At 40.4% G+C, this 16817-nt stretch overlaps 1 protein-coding gene across 1 annotated transcript in view; it reads right to left on the bottom strand.

Moving 5' to 3' along the window:
• HSF1 (heat shock transcription factor 1) overlaps positions 1-16817 on the bottom strand; it is a 379429-nt gene that overhangs the window by 123590 nt on the left and 239022 nt on the right. The window contains exon 8 of the mRNA XM_030220795.1: positions 11765-11779. Coding sequence (XP_030076655.1) covers positions 11765-11779 — 15 coding nt within the window. The remainder of the gene's footprint in view (positions 1-11764; positions 11780-16817) is intronic.

Raw genomic sequence — 16817 nt, 5'->3', positions numbered from 1 at the left:
GAGGAGAGATCCAAATGACGGGATGAGAAGTGCTGTAGGACTTCTTCCAGTAAGAAAGAGAACTTCACACTAAAGTATTTGCAGGGGAATTTTAAACTTGGATAGGTAACCTCAATGACTTTATTTTGAGTTACTCTGCTCACTTAGCACAGGCAGTTTAATATATATATATATATATATAGGCATTACAGTCTGTTACAGTTCCATAGACTAGCATTTAAAGGGAATATTTTAAAGTTACCATAGTATTAGTATAAGGCACAGCTAATAGTCACAGGAAACCTCAGTTTAGCCTTTAATTCCATCCTACCCACCCCTGGCCTGATCTGATTTATAGGCCCTTAAACCAATTGTGAAGCTAGAAATTGAATTAGGGCATCTCCATCAGCCTATAATTAACTCTCAGAAATATAGTTAGGTCCATAGAAGGGAACCTACTAATAACAATACAAAAATAATACTAGTAAAAACTTAATATTAGCATAGCATATAGCCTAGCATATAACTTAGAGGACTTTAGTTTACACAGTCCTAATCTATTATCAACTTAAGAATCTAGGTTTAAAAAAAAGCTTGGACAAGTTTCTGGAGGAAATTCCATAGTCTGTTATTGAGATGGACATGGGGAAGCCACTGCTTGCCACAGGATTGGTAGCATGGAATGTTGCTACTTAGGTTTCTGCCAGGTACTTGTGACTTGGATTAGCCACTGTTAGAAGCAGGATACTGGGCTAGAAGGACCATTGGTATGACCAAGTATGGGTATTCTTATGTTAAGAAATCAACAAAAAGATACAGGAAGCAGTCCAGCAGTGACATGGGGGCTATCCAGTCTTTTGCACTGAGTGCCAGAAGTTTGATTATCTCCCAGTTGGTGAGAAGTCGTATGTGTGTATTCTGTGCAAAGAGCTCCTAGTACTCAGGGAATGGGTGTGATCTCTAGAGGCTAGAGTAGCAGACTTGGAACAGCTGAGGTTTATAGAGGAGGCCTACATGGACATAGTACAGAAGTCTCTCCTCCAGTTTGCAAACTCTATGCTGCCATTGGAGGAGAAAGGTCACCTGAAGGGACAGCATCACTTTGAAGAGGCAGAAAGTGATCCTGTGGCCAGGACCTGCCATCCAGGGGATGCAATACCCTCTAACACAGAGAATGTCTTTCCAAGGGCTTCTCCCCAGGAGGGCAGGGTTAGAACAGCTGTTGTAGTTGGTGATTCAATCATTAGGAATGTAGATAGCTGGTTGGCTGGTGGACATGAGGATAGCTTGGTCACTTGCCTGTCTGGTGCTAATGTGGCAGACCTCATAAGTCACCCAGATAACATTTTACACAGTACTGGGAAGGAGCCTGCTGTCTTGGTACATGTGGGTACCAATGACAGGAAAAGTGGGAGGGAGGTAAAGGAATCCAAATATAGTCCCTTGGGTAGAAAGCTGAAATTCAGAACCTCCTGGGTACCATTTTCAGAAGTGCTTCCTGTTCCATGCGCAGGACCCAAGAGACAGGCAGAGCTCCAGAATCTCAATGCGTGGATATGACAATGGTGCAGGGAAGGGTTTTAGATTTGTTAGGTAACATTCTGGGGAAGGGGGAAACTAATCCAGAAAGATGGATTTCACCTTAACCAGAGGCTGCAACATTTAAAAAGGAGAGAGAGTAGCTTTTAAACTAGAAACTTGGGGAAGGCCAACAGTCACTCAAAAGTGAATGGTTCGGAACATGGGGCATCCCAATTGCAAGGCTGCAATAAAGACCATAGTAGACCAGATTTCTTTAAAAAGCAGACAGATTTTAAAAAGATTGCACATTATCACTGTCAACTGCTGAGCAAGTTGTAAATAGGAATAACAAACATTGTTTCAAATGGCCATGTAAATGCCAGAAGAATAAGAAATAAGATGGGAGAGTCAGAATATTATTTCATAGGCATCTCTGAGACCTGGTGGAAGGTAGATAACCAATGGGCCACCGTCATACACAGACCAGTACAAATAATACTGCAGTGATAAGGTGGACCAAATTAGTGGAAGAGTAGCATTATATGTTAAAGGCAGGCTTGAATCAAATAGACTAAAACTCTGCAGGACACAGAAACACACCTTGGAATCCCTATGTATATAAATTCCATGTGTGAAGGGGAAAAGTATAGTGACAGGAGTGAATAAATACCGAATAATGAAATATGACAATTTAACCAGTAAATGGACAGTACTCAACCCAGACGCATGATCCCACCCTAGCATTCCGGTTTGGATGAACCACCCCAATCTATTTATCGATACTTCTTTACAGTATTTGTCACTGTAACGGTACCCCTACATTGTATTTGTTCACACCGGAGTCTGTAACCACCTCTCTGGAACTATGTAAGCCACTTTGAGCCTACTAATAAGTGGGAAAAGGTGGGATACAAATGTAACAAATAAATAAATAAATATAACTATCCATTCACCTGACCAGGATGAACAGAGAGGTGAAGAAATGTTAACATAAATTAGGGAGACTAACTAACTGGGGAACATAATAATAATGGGCAATTTCAATTACCCTGATATTGATTGGATAAATATATCAGAGCAGGCAAGGTAAAATTCATTGATGAACTTAAAGATTGCTTTATAGAGCTGCTGGTTCAGGAACCAATGACAGAAGGAAAAATTCTAGACCTAATCCTTTGTGAAGTGCGTGATCTGGTGCAAGAGGTAATGGGACTGAGGCCACTTGATAACAGTGATCATAACATGATCAGATCTGATATAATATCTGGAGTAAATACACACAGGAAACCCAATATGTTAACATTTAACTTTCAAAAAGGAGACTAATAAAAGAGAATGATTTAAAAAAAAAAAAAAACAAAGAGGAGCAGCTGCAAAGTCAAAAATTTACTTAAGGTATGGATGTTATTCAAAAACACCATCCTGGAAGCCCAAACTAGATATATTCCATGTATTAAAAAAGGTGGAAGGAAGGCCAAACAGCCAGAATGGTTAAAAAGTCAGTTGAAGGAAGCTGTTAGAGCTAAAAGAATATCCTTCAGAAAATGGAAAAAGGATCCAACCAATGATAATAGAAACAGAATAAAAATGGCTAGTCAAATGCAAAGCGCTAATAAGGAAGGCAAAGAGAGACTTTGAAAAGAAGATTGCATTGGAGGCAAAAAAAAAAAAAAAAAAAAAACGTTTTTAGGTATAGGAGAAGAAAGCCAGTAAAAGAATCAGTTGGATCGCTAGATGACCGAGGGGTAAAAGGGGCACTTAGGAAAGACACGGTCATAGCAGATTGACTAAATGAATACTTTGCTTCGATTTTCACTGAGAAAGATATGGAGGGTGATACTAGTGCCAGAAATGGCATTCAATGTTGATGAGTCAGAGAAACAAACAAATCTCTGTAAACCTGGAAGACGTAATGGGGCAATTTGATAAATTAAAGAGTTGCAAACCACCCAGACAGGATGGCATACATTCCAGAGTACTCATAAAACTGAAACAAACTTGCAGAGCTATTGTTAATAATATGTAATTTATCTTTAAAATTGAGCACGGTACCAGAAGATTGGAGGGTGGCCAATGTAACACCAATTTTTAAAAAGGTTCCAGAGGTGATCCTGGAAATTAAAGACCAGTGAGCCAGTTGTTGGTACAGACAAAATGGTAGAGACTATTATAAAGAACAAGATTACAGACAAAGCCAAAATGGATTGTCTCACCAATCTACTACATTTCTTTGAAGGACTGAATAAACATGTGGATAAAGGTGAGCCAGTCAATGTTGTGTATATGGATTTTCAAACGACATTAGACAAAGTACCTCATGAAAGACTCCAGATGAAATTAGAAAGTCATGGGATAGGAGGTAATGTCCTATTGTGGATTAAGATCTAGTTAAAAGAGTGTAGGATTAAATGGTCAGTATTCTCAATGGAGAAGGATTGATAGTGGGGTTCCGCAGGGTTCTGTGCTGGGATGGCTGCTTAACATATTTATAAATGATCTAGATATGGGAATAACTGACAACACAAAGTTATTCAAAATTGTTAAGTCGCAAGAAGATTGTGAAAAATTACAAGAGGGCCTTATGAGACTGGGAATCCAAATGGCGAATGACATTTAATGTGAGCAAGTGTAAAGTGATGCATGTTGGAAAGAGGAACCTGAACTATAGCTATGGGATGCAAGGTTCCACATTAGGAGTCACCAACCAGGAAAAGAATCTAGTTATCTTATGAAAGAATTGGAAAGTCATGGGATAGGAGGCAGTGTTCTATTGTGAATTAAAAACTGGTTAAAAGATAGAAAACAAAGAGTAAGGTTAAATGGTGAGTATTCTCAATGGAGAAGGATAGTAGGGTTCCCCAGGGGTCTGTACTAGAGAGTTGCGAGGGGATGGAAATTGAATCCGTCCCTGCCACAATCTAACCCATCCCTGCCTGTCCCCACCACAAGTAATCTCCTCCATCCCAGCTCCCAGCCTGCCCTGCCCTTGCTATGCTGCAGTCACCCTGACCCCCCTCCCCAAGAAAGCCAGATTCTAAAAGCAGTAAAAAAAATACTAGTAAAAGTAACATAAATCATTTTCTTCCGTACTCTGCTAAGACAGCAGATGTACAGATCAGCACAGGACCCAAAGCAGTCCAAATTCCAAAACAAGTAAATCAGAAACAACACCATTTATACCTACTTGATCAACAACACTTAGGAATCACACCTTTGGGTTTGAAAAGCAAAATGTTTATGTAAGGACTGGATAAATGCATTAAAACAAAGTTTAAAGCAAATGCCCTTAATATGTAATACTTGGTAGCAATAATGAAACAGTGATAGAATATTCACACAGCAAGCAGCCTGAGGCAACAGATTTATTTTCTACTGAACATAATTAACTTTGTATGAATTTGGCAGCTAACAGTGAACTGGACAATGTTGGCACATTTTGACTGATATTGGACAAAACTTCTGCATGAAGGAAGCCCTTCCCTCATTATTTAATACCTCTCTGTGAAAAAGTAATAATAAAAAAAAGGCACATGCATTTTTATAATATACCACTGCAATCCACAAAACAAAAAGGAACAAGTTACCACATGCCATCTTTTTCTTCTGATGTAGGCACAGGGGTAACAAAAAAAAGGATGCTCCCAGGTTTCAACCTAATTCATTTTTAATATGGGATATATACATCATAAATAAGTAAATAGATAGAAACTCTGAATGCTGAGCTCCTGATTCTCATAACATGATATCTGTTTTAGTGGCCCTTTAGCAGGAGAAAAAAATCTCTGCATGAATACAACAGTGCTAGGGTATCCCTATAACCAGCCCCTCCAAATGATACACTGATTACGAATTACTACTCTATGAAAAATTATTCCTCTGTGTACATCCTTATGCTACACAAGCATATGTGAGATTAAATAAAAATGCAACCAACAATAAAGAATGACAACGTGGATGCAGCAGCTCATAGGTTTGCTTGCTTTGTTTTGAGTGTACTGCAATGACGGCTGTGTGAGGAGGAAGGGGAAACAGACTCATCTAATTGGCTTCAACTTTTCAACATCATCCTGGGATCCTGGTGGTCTAGTGGCTTCTATGGGGCAGGAAGGATCCCCACTTTTTCCTGCCCGCTGTTGTTGATCCTCACACTGTCTCTACTTTTTTTAAATGGCTGCCGAGACATTAAACAGCAGTCTCGCAAGACTTCCGCGGACGTCTTAGCAGCCATTTTTAAAAAGCAGAGACAGTATGAGGATCAGCAGCAGTGGGCAGGAAAAAGTGGGGATCTTTCCTGTCCCGAACAAGCCATTAGACAATCAGGGTACCTTGAGGTATGTGCCAAGAGGGCACCCTGCAGAGCTCAGGGGAGGGAAGGTACTTCCGTGGGGATTCCTACGTACCTGGGTCCATCCCCCAGGGATCCCCGCAGGGTTCCTGTGGTATCCCCCGGGATCCCCACAGGGTTCCTGTGGTACCCACGGGAATCCCGCTATCCCCGCTCCTCTGCAGCTCTCTAGTCTGTACCACTACAGCTAGCTCCTCCCCAACACTGTATAAAATCCTATCTTGATAATGTGTGAGATCTGCCACCTTCACATCCAGGAGGCAAGGTTTTTGTAAAGACTTAAGTTGCTTGCTTTTGCCAAATTCAGGCAGAAGCGAGTTACAAGTAAGCATTCAATTTATTTCCCTGTCCAAGTGAGCTTGTGATCTAAGTTGTACTCGTGACAATGGAGAATGAAGTGATTAGCCCAACGTCAAAAAGAAAAGAAAAGCTGTAAACTGAGATGCAGACCCAAGAAAAGGGAGTTTGCACTGCCCTGCAAAAAGCACCTCTATAAGCCCACACTGGTAAGCATCGCTCAAAGGAAGAACCAACCTCTGCAAGAAGCCATAGCCCCTCCTAATAGAATACAAGTTGAAGTAGGAAGAACATCAGATGCAACAATCAAGTTGAGATGTTGATCAGATGAAAACCTGAGAGGAGACAAACCAAGCCCTGTGAAAACCGACTGTTCACCGCTGACTCAAGTGAAACTAAAGGTATTAATAAAGACACATCTTTTCCAGAAATAGGGAAATGCTACAACTAGAGGGCTTGAATCGAGATTAAAGGATGGTAGAGGGATAAACCACGGGTTTCCAACACAGAAGAAAAGAGGCACTAGGTAAAAAGTCAATAATAATTTAATAAAATCCAAGGAGTACAGCAATATGCATCAAAAGCATTAAAATTACATGGAGCAGAAATGTTGTCTGTCGAACTGCTGTATACAGTCCAGAGTGTAGCACAATCCTAAGCACTGACCCGACACGGAACTGTTTTTCGTCACAAATGCCTGCTTCAGAGGTCAATATGTATAAATATCATAAATGGAAAACAACACAATTAATAAATATAACACAGCAACACAGTAAATGATGGCAGATAAAGACCTGAACGGTCCATCCAGTCTGCCAACTGTCAAACTCATTATCAATTTATGATTAAATCAACTATGAATGTGATATAAAATACTTGATCATGGTCTCTCTTTGGCATTTCTGGGACATACCATAGAAATCTGCCTGGCACTGTCCTTTCGTTCCAGCTACTGGAGTTCTATAAAAGTAAAACCCATGCACAAATGAAAAAAAAATAGTAAAAACTAAATATATAGAAACAAAGTAAATAACCACTTAGTAATAAAATACAGTGTGTTAAATGTCCCACAAAGATGTATTAAAAATATGATATATTTATACATTATGACACATCTTAAATATACATAAATCTTATATTCACAAATGTAGTTATTAAAGATCAGTGCATTTCAAATCACTAATTGTCAGTCGGGGTACTCAGTAATAAACAATGTAGATAACCAGAAAACATACCTGGATCAATGTCACATGAAGAATAATATACAAGGTATCTCTGTGGTAACAGCAAGAACTGGTAAAGTAAAAGGGCAAAATAAAAAGGACTACTATAAACTGACTGGAAAACAACTAAATGTGGACAACATAATTAAAACGGTGGATGCAAAAAAAAAAAAAAAAAAAGTGAAAAAACAAAAAAATCTACTGGTATTCATATAATGTTCCAACAGCTAGTGACTCATAAAATGTGGGGGAAGGGGTGGTTAGGAGAAGATAACTATGGAATCAAAGACATAAATAAACCAAACTTAATGGATGAAGGTAAGAAATGCAGGGGTGACTGTATTATGCTCAAATAATGAGTCTAAAAGAAAGCTGAGTAAAAAAACTGAATGAAAAACAACTAAAATGAAAAGCAAACATTACCATGAATGAAAAAAAAAGGGGGGGGGGGTGATCTGTGAAGGGTGGACAAAAGTGCAAGAATCTGTAAAAAAAAAAAAAAATAGAGAAGAGAGAAAATTAATCGCAAACTGAACAGAAAGAAATACCAAAGCAGTACAAAACCAAGAGCTTGCTTCTGGAAACAGCAGTTAGCGTCTAGACATCAAACGCGCAGTAAGCCCAAAATGCAGCACATGCGTGCAACACTTATAAAAGAATGTGGAAGGTGCAGACGAGCCAACCAATGGATGTGAGGGGTGTGTAAGCAAATGCAAATCCACAGAACTAAGTGGTTAAATGAGTGATAAACAAGTGATGAATGATATAATATTGAGAGACCTGTAGAATAAAACAGCAAAGCTGAAAAGTTTGAGTATGGAAAACCAGATGTAAAAAGTACACACACAAGGGGCTAAGGCAAGGTCTGCATGAACATGTTTAACATAAAAAAAAAGTTTGGTTTCGTTCTTTTCACAGTTTCTCTTTGAACCCGCATTGCACAGATTATATTAAACACTAAGAAGATTATTTGTATGTCATTACAAACAGCTCTGAGGCTTTTTCCTCCTTTCTTATGTCAGAAATCTGCGCAGTCTATGTTTAAGTTGTATTTGTAATAGAGGGCGCCACAAAAATTGTGAACACCTCTCTTTCTAATGGGCAACTACCAACAGAATTAAAAAGGGCAGTGGTTCACCCTTTGCTAAAGAAAAACAACCTTGACCAGGACAAACTTGAAAGTTACAGGCCAGTATCCAACATCCCATTTCTAGGGAAACTCATAGAACAGTCTGTGTTCAACTTAATGACTGGCTAGAAGAGAGAAACTGGATAGATCCACATCAATAGGGATTCAGACCCGGTTATGAACAGAAACGGTCCCCATATCCCTACTAGGTGATCTTCACAGAAACCGAGACAAGGGATTCACCTCGATGTTAGTACTGCTAGATTTCTCAGCTTTTAACACTGTGGACCATGATATTATGCTAGCACGACTGACAGAAACAGGTATCAGTGGAACAGTACTTGCCTGGTTCAGATCCTATCAGACAGGCAACAATCCATAATGTTTGGCAGCAACTCATCACCACCATGGACACTGACCTGAGGGGTACCACAAGGATTGATACAGTCACCTATTCTGTTCAATATCTACCTCAAGCCACTAGCCGAGCTGATTTGGTCAATAGACACTCAGTTCTACATCTATGCAGATGATGTGCAGCTACTCACAACCACTGAACCTAACTACAGCCTTGAATAAACTGATTAACACAAGATTATCTCTACTTCAGGAAGCAGGTGAAAGCTTGGCTCTTCAACCAGGCCTTTAATGGAAGAAGTAACTCATTAGACTCATTCACACACACAAGGAGTGACTCAGGCTGCACATACTGCAGCAGGACATGTTTATCCACTCCTACCCTAGCTGAGATAATATTTAACCATCTCTCTGACTTCATGTGCAACCTTCTTTAAATCAGTCACCTTACTTTCTAACTCTTCTTACCTCTTATCTATCTATATGTTACATCTTTGCTTTACCCTTCACTATCAATTAAAATGTTCTATTACGTATTGTGTTGACATTGTAAGTAGTATACTATGAGGCTCATTTTCAAAGCACTTAGCCTCCCAAAGTTCCATAGAAACCTATGGAACTTTGGGAGGCTAAGTGCTTTGAAAATGAGCCTCTTCGCCATACTTTGTATTATTTGAATATTTTTACTGCTGTAATTGCCTATTGCTCATGTTTGATCTATTCTTACTGTACACCACCTTGAGTGAATAAGATATATTAGAAGAATGTTTTCTTAGGAGTGTGAAGAACTCAGGCCAGTTCTGGGTACACATCATGGTTTGTGTCCTGTTGTGACAAGACAGATAGGGATAGGTTGGAGTGGGCTTTGACCGCATCATCATTAGTTGGAATGTAAGGACAGTGTCGGGTGGACTTCTATGGTCTGTGTCCCAGAAATGGCAAAGAAAAACAAGGATCAAGCATTTTATATCACATTCATTGTTTTAATTATGAATTGATAATGAGTGTGTCTGCTGGACAGACTGGATGTCATCTACAATGCTAAACCAGTAGGAAATCAGGTTTATAGTTATAGTTCATTCACATTTCTTATACTGCCTTTGCTGTCAGATCAACTACTACTACTTATTTCTATAGCGCTACTAGACGTATGCAGCGCTGTTCACTTGAACATGAAAAGACAGTCCCTGTTCAACAGAGCTTACAATCTAATTAGGACAGACAAATAAGAGAGGGAATATTTATTTTTTTTTGTTACATTTGTACCCCGCGCTTTCCCACTCATGGCAGGCTCAATGCGGTTTACATGGGGCAATGGAGGGTTAAGTGACTTGCCCAGAGTCACAAGGAGCTGCCTGTGCCTGAAGTGGGAATTGAACTCAGTTCCTCAGTTCCCCCGGACCAAAGTCCACCACCCTAACCACTAGGCCACTCCTCTACTGCATTAAAAGCGAGAATGATAAATAAGGGTTCTGAACAAGTGAATAAGGGTTAGGAGTTAAAAGCAGCATCAAAAAGATGGGCTTTTAGCTTAGATTTGAAGACGGCCAGAGATGGAGCTTGACGTACCGGCTCAGGAAGTCTATTCCAGGCATATGGTGCAGCAAGATAAAAGGAACGGAGTCTGGAGTTAGCAGTGGAGAAGAAGGGTGCAGATAAGAGAGATTTACCCAGTGAACAAAGTGGTTTACAATCTAAAATCATTAAATATCAGAAAGAGAAACTACAAAATGTGACAAGACAGTATCAATTTCATTCACACAACAACTAGGGAGATTGTAGAAGACAGTAGAAGTGTAAGTTCTGAGAGGGGATAAGGACTAAAGAGGAAACAGAATAGGTGAGGACAGGTGAAACAAGTACTCAAATAATACAGGATCAGATGCACGTAGAAAAAGCAAGGCTTTTACTGGATCTTTACATTTTTTAAAAAGATGGTTCAGCCCAAAACAAGAGGCAGCGAGTTCCATAAAAAAGGAGCTGTAAAATAGAAAGCCTGATTTAATTTAATTTGGCATTTATAACCTGCTTTACAGACAAGTTTACATTTAACTGTATGTTATCAAAAAAATTAGCTAACATTAATTAGTAATAACTTACAGTGAAACTGTTCAGTATAAACAATATTACATTACATTCTGAACGGGGTAGTTTAGGACCATAAGTGCCAACCAGGTTGTAATACCACATCTCTGTGCTTTATTCCATATCACCAAATTTAATAAATTATATGTAAGATACATATCTGGCTTAATAAAATTCCTATCCATGACTAGAAAGACACTGAAGGACTAGAGAAGGATATGGAGAAATGCATGAAAATCATCCTGTCATTTGTGGAATCCTCCCCTGTAGCACTTGTCATCGGTGCTTACTATCACGTGACTGCAGAGATGTTGAGAGTTCATTGGAATTTGATAGCCTTATACTGCTTTAAGATATCCGACTACTGCTCTACCCTACTGACTTTTCCTTTAATGGTGTACACTGGCCTACTGCTCTTCTTCATCAGTGCTCCAATTAATTCTTCATCTTTCAACCCAATCTGATGTCTTATGTGATGCATAACTCTTGCTATTTACTCTGCAATACTGCGCTTCATAAATATTTCACTTTCCATGATAACCTGAACTTGCAGTGATGTAAAAAAGTGTTTCTCCCCTCCTGAGTTCCCTTATTTCAAATATAAAAACAGCACCACGGGCCTTTAAAATGGAACACAGTTCTTTAATGAATGAGCCTTGACAAAAAGACCGACACGGGCCGTGTTTCAGTGACTATATCATTTTGATACAGAAAGTGAAGTGCCTTGGTGCTTTGTAGCTTTTACTACATGAGACGTGGGGTAAGGAATAATATATTGTAGAGGAATATTCGAGTTATTCCCCAAGTTTTCCACGTCATCACTGTGACCCCTGACGCAGGTTGCTAGTCACCGAAACACGGCCGTGTCGGGTCTTTTTGTCAAGGCTCATTCATTAAAGAACTGTGTTCCATTTTTTAAAGGCCCGTGGTGCTGTTTTTTTTTTGTTTGGACTTTAGTTTGTACTTTGTTCCCTCTCTTTTGTTATATCCTTATTCAAATATGTTACAATGAATGGTTTCTGATCTTTAAACAAAATGTAACATTAGACAAAAGGAACCTTGTATCCTACATTATCCAAATCAAGTTTGGTTCTATGTGGCCATATCATCTGTTACCTCTTCCTCTCCCTAAGAGATCCCACAAACCTGACCCTTGCTTTCTTGAATTCTGATACAGTTCATGTCTCACCACCTCTACCGAGAGGTCGTTCCATGCATCCATTACCCTTTCCATAAAGAAATGTTTCTTTATTTACTTTTGAGTATCCTTCCCTTCAACTTCATCTTATGCCCTTTTGTTCCAGAGCTTCCTTTCAGTTGACAGAGACCTGTCTCCTTTGCATTTATGCCATGGAGATATTTAAATGTCTCAATCATATCTCCTCTCACTCTGCTTTCTTCCAATGTATATATATTGAGGTCTATGAGTCTATCTCAATATGCTTTATGATTAAGACTATTAACCATTGAGACCAGACTCTGACAAGTGTAGAAGGTATTCAAGCAGGGTCTGTGTAGGACAAGTAAGAGGATCTACGGTCTTTTTTCACACCAGATGGCAAACCTCCTCCAATTTAAAAGAATATCACCTCTTAGTGGAATCTTTCTTGGAAGCCAGCAAGACCATGGAGACACCCCATGAAAGACCCATGAAAGCAAATTCTATGCTCTTAACATCCAAGCTGTGAGAGCCAGAGACTGGAGGTTGGGACATAGAAATGACCCTCGTTCTGAGCAATGAGGGTCAGAAAACACTACAATCTCCATGGTTCTTCAGAGGACAATTCCAGAAAAAGAGGGAACCAAATCTGTCTCAGCCAGTACGGTACGATCAGAATCATGGTTCCGCAGTCTTGCTTGAGTTTCAACAAAGTCTTTCCTACTAGAGGTATCGGAGGATAAGCTTACAGGAGACCTGTCCCCCAATTGAGGAGAAAGGCATCCGACACTAGTCTGTCGTGGGCCTGAAGCCTGGAACAGAATTGAGGGACCTTGTGGTTGATCTGAGTGGCAAAAAGAGCCACCAAGGGGGTGCCCCACACTCAGAAGATTTTGAGGGCCATGCCCATGAGGAAAGACCACTCATGTGGTTGCATTATCCTGCTCAGTCTGTCAACCAGGGTGTTGTTGTGCCCACCAAATAAGTGGCTCAAAGTAACATGCCGTGGAGGCGAGCCCAATGCCCAATCCGGACAGCTTCCTTATACAGAGGGTGTGATCCAGTGCCCCCCTGCTTGTGATGCAATACAACCTCATTGTCTATTGAACAAGAACAATATGACGGGACAGCTGATCTATGAAAGCCTTCGAGAATTCCAGAGTGCTCGAAGCTCCAGGAGGTTGCTCTGAAGATTCGTTTTCTGGAGGGACCAAGCTCCTTGAGTGTGAAGCCCACAGACATGAGCTCCCCATACCAGGAGAGATGCATCCACGTCAGCACTTTTTGTGGCTGAGGAATTTGGAATGGAAGTTCCAGAGTCAAATTGGATCGAACTGTCCACCACTGAAGCACCTAACCATTATTCATCTATTCAGGAAATCCTAGACTGCCCCAATTTGATTGACTGCACTTTTTTGTCCTTTAGATTGTAAGCTCCTTTGAGCAGGGACTGTCCTCTGTGTTAAATGTACAGCGCTGCGTAACTCTGGTAGCGCTTTATAATGTTAAGTAGTAGTAGTAGTAAGAGAGCGAACAAGTTCTGGGGACACCTGGATGAGATCTTCCAGGCTTCCTGCAGCTTGATACCCACTGAGAAGCCAGGATCCATTGAGCTGGTTTCATGTGAAGATGTGTCATGGGCGTTACGTACACTGTGGAGGCCATGTGGCCCAGCAATCTCAACATCTGCGAGTTATCTGCCAAGAGGCTCGAACCTTGGACACTAGGAAGACTAGATTGTCTGCTCTGGCCTCCGGAAGATAGGCTCGAACCTTGTGTGTCCAGCAGGGCTCCTATGAATTCCAATTTCTGGACAGGGCGCAGATGGGACTTGCGGTACTTTAAAACCAAATCCTAGTAGCTCTAGCACCCCGAATAGTCATCCGCATGGACTCCTGTGCACTGTCCTCTACATAAGTAATAAGTATTGCCACACGGACAGACCAAAGGCCCATCAAGCCCAGCGTCCTGTTTCCAAAAGTGGCCAATCCAGGTCACAAATATCTGGCAAGATCCCAAAAAGTTCAATACATTTTATGCTGCTTATCCCGAAATAAGCAGTGGATTTTCCCCAAGTCATTTTAATAACGGTCTCTGGACTTTTCCTTTAGGAAGCCGTTCCAAACCTTTTTAACCCCGCTAACTGCTTTTACCACACTCTCTGGCAACAAATTCCAGAGTTTAATAACACGTTGAGTGAAGAAAAATTTTCCTGCATATGAATCACTGAAAGGTTCTTCAACAGGAGCTGCTCATACTTTTCACTGATAATACAGAGGAATTCTGGCATCTCAGATTTATCAGAAGGCACAGAAAAGTTCATTAGCAGATGCTATTTAAATAGTCTGATGAGGACCGAACATAATAGATTATCCTTTCATCCTAGAAATTAATATAAGTATGTAGCACGATGCTGGCTTACAGACTATTAAGTAATCAGCATGGTAAGAGATGCGATTTAAACTCTGCATTGAAGAGGTTAAGAAACTTGTTCTGAGGCTAAAAGTTCCCTTACATTTCCATTAACTATTTATAAATGAACGTAAAACCTTTGGAGCAGCTCAGTATTTCATGCTGCCAGGTTGCAATTTGCTAGAGCTAAGCAAATGAATAACTGAAAAAGTGAATCCTCTTTAATTTTCTCTGCCCACCCTGCTCATCGAGCACAATGTTTGTCTCAGCAAACTGCACGGATTAGAACAGCACCCACCGGAAGACGGTGAAGCCATAAGACCGTTTTTAGTGTGTTTATAAAAAAAAAAAAAAAAAAAAAGAGAAAGTGGCCATCTATCCATCTATATGAGCTGTGAATTTTTAAAAAATGAAGCAGTGAACCACAGGATGGTAGGAAGGCCAGGCCCCACCACCCATAGACAAAGCAGGGACCAACCAAAACCAAAAGGTATCTCAGGAAACGCCAACCGCTATGGCATATGAAGAGCAATAAGCTGCAGAAGCTGACATTGGATGTGGTGTGGGAGTCAAACCAGCCAATCGTTGAGATATGAGAACCATGGCCTCCCAGTCTGCGTAGCGATGTTGCAACTACTGCGACACACTTGATGAAGACTCTGGGAGCTGACGCAAGGCCAAAAGGCAATATACGGTACTGAAAATGATGTGTTCCCAGCCGAAATCGAAGATACTTCCGGTGGGCAGTAAGTATCGGGATATGAGTATATGCATCCAAGTATATGCATCCTTTAAGTCCAGAGAGCATAGCCAATCATTTTCCTGAATCATTGGGAGAAGGGTGCCCAGGGAAACCAGCGGACTAGAAATTTGTTCAGGGCCCTCAGACATCTAGGATGGAATGCATCCCCCATCTTCTTTTGCACAAGGAAGTACCTGAAATAGAATCCCTGCCCTTCTTCCCCTGGTGGAATGGGCTCAACCGCATGGGCCTTCAGAAGGGCGGAGAGTTCCTCTGCAAGTACTTGCCTGTGCTGAGAGCTGAATGAATGAGCTCTCGGTGGGCAATTTGGAGGTTGGAATGCCAACTGAGGGTGTATCTGAGATGTAACACATATAATGTTGAAACTGAGGAAAAGCTTTCTTAATGAACTAGAAGAACAATTTGAAGAAATAAGTGCCCTACACAATCTACACTAAGACTTAATAGACTGGGAAGTGGGGGGTGATAAAGTAATCCCACTAACTGGTGATATTCAAAATCTGAGAGAGAAGCCTGAAGGAGGAGTAATAAGTCATTTTACAGCCCAGTTATATTTCAGTAATACAAAAAATATTCAATATACATTCTAAACTTAAGTCTTTAACCACATAAGATTCTCCTCCCATGAGATCTAACATTTAAAAATCCCATCCACAATTCCTTATACGGGCATCCTCCATACTATCCTCATCTCAAATTTCACCAACAGCTTCCCATCTTATATAGCATGCCTATTTAAATTCTTCACATAATCCCTAAACAGACTTCTGACTCCAACACATTTTTACCTTAAAGACATCCCAAGACTTCATAAGTACATAAGTATTGCCATACTTATGCCATATTGTCTATCAAGCCCAGCATCCTGTTTCCAACAGTGGCCAATCCAGGTCACAAGTACCTGGCAAGATCCCAAAGGAATCTCTCTCCCAGCTCCTTCCTGTCGTTCCAGTTGCAGGAAGGCACTGGGAGAGAGATTCCTTTCCCAAGATGACCGAGTAATGGTCTCTTATACATTCTCCTGATCTCACGTTTGGAACATCAATGCTTTTCTGAGAGGGAACAAGGCTTTTCAGAAGTTTTTTTGAACACACACGTCACAGTTGGACACATTGTTTGCCAGCAAGCACTACGAGATAGGGCACTGGACCTTAACATATGGACCTGCTACAAGATATAAGATAAGCAACAAAGATTTGCAGATGAAGTGAAAATGAACAGAGACTGGTAATAATTTTAAGTTGCATTCAGTTGCTTTGGTAGGTGGGCCAGGCAGGGTCCAGTGCTATGATGGTATGAAAATTGTTACACTATAAACTGGTTCCGTCACAAACGGTGGATTGGTACTTCAATACACACTGAGCACTACAAAATTTTAAATCAAATATTTGAAAATTATTCAAAGGATTATAGTAAATGGTTTAAGCATTGATTAAATGGTATGAATTAGTGAAAGCAAAGTTAAAATTTAATGCCAAGAAGTGCAGAGTGATGCATTTGGAGTGCAGAAACCCGAAAGAGAAATACAGAAGAGGAGGGGAAAGATT

The sequence above is a fragment of the Microcaecilia unicolor genome, chromosome 1 (assembly GCF_901765095.1).
Source record: "Microcaecilia unicolor chromosome 1, aMicUni1.1, whole genome shotgun sequence".
Taxonomy (NCBI): domain Eukaryota; kingdom Metazoa; phylum Chordata; class Amphibia; order Gymnophiona; family Siphonopidae; genus Microcaecilia; species Microcaecilia unicolor.
This window is presented reverse-complemented; position numbering and strand designations above follow the sequence as displayed.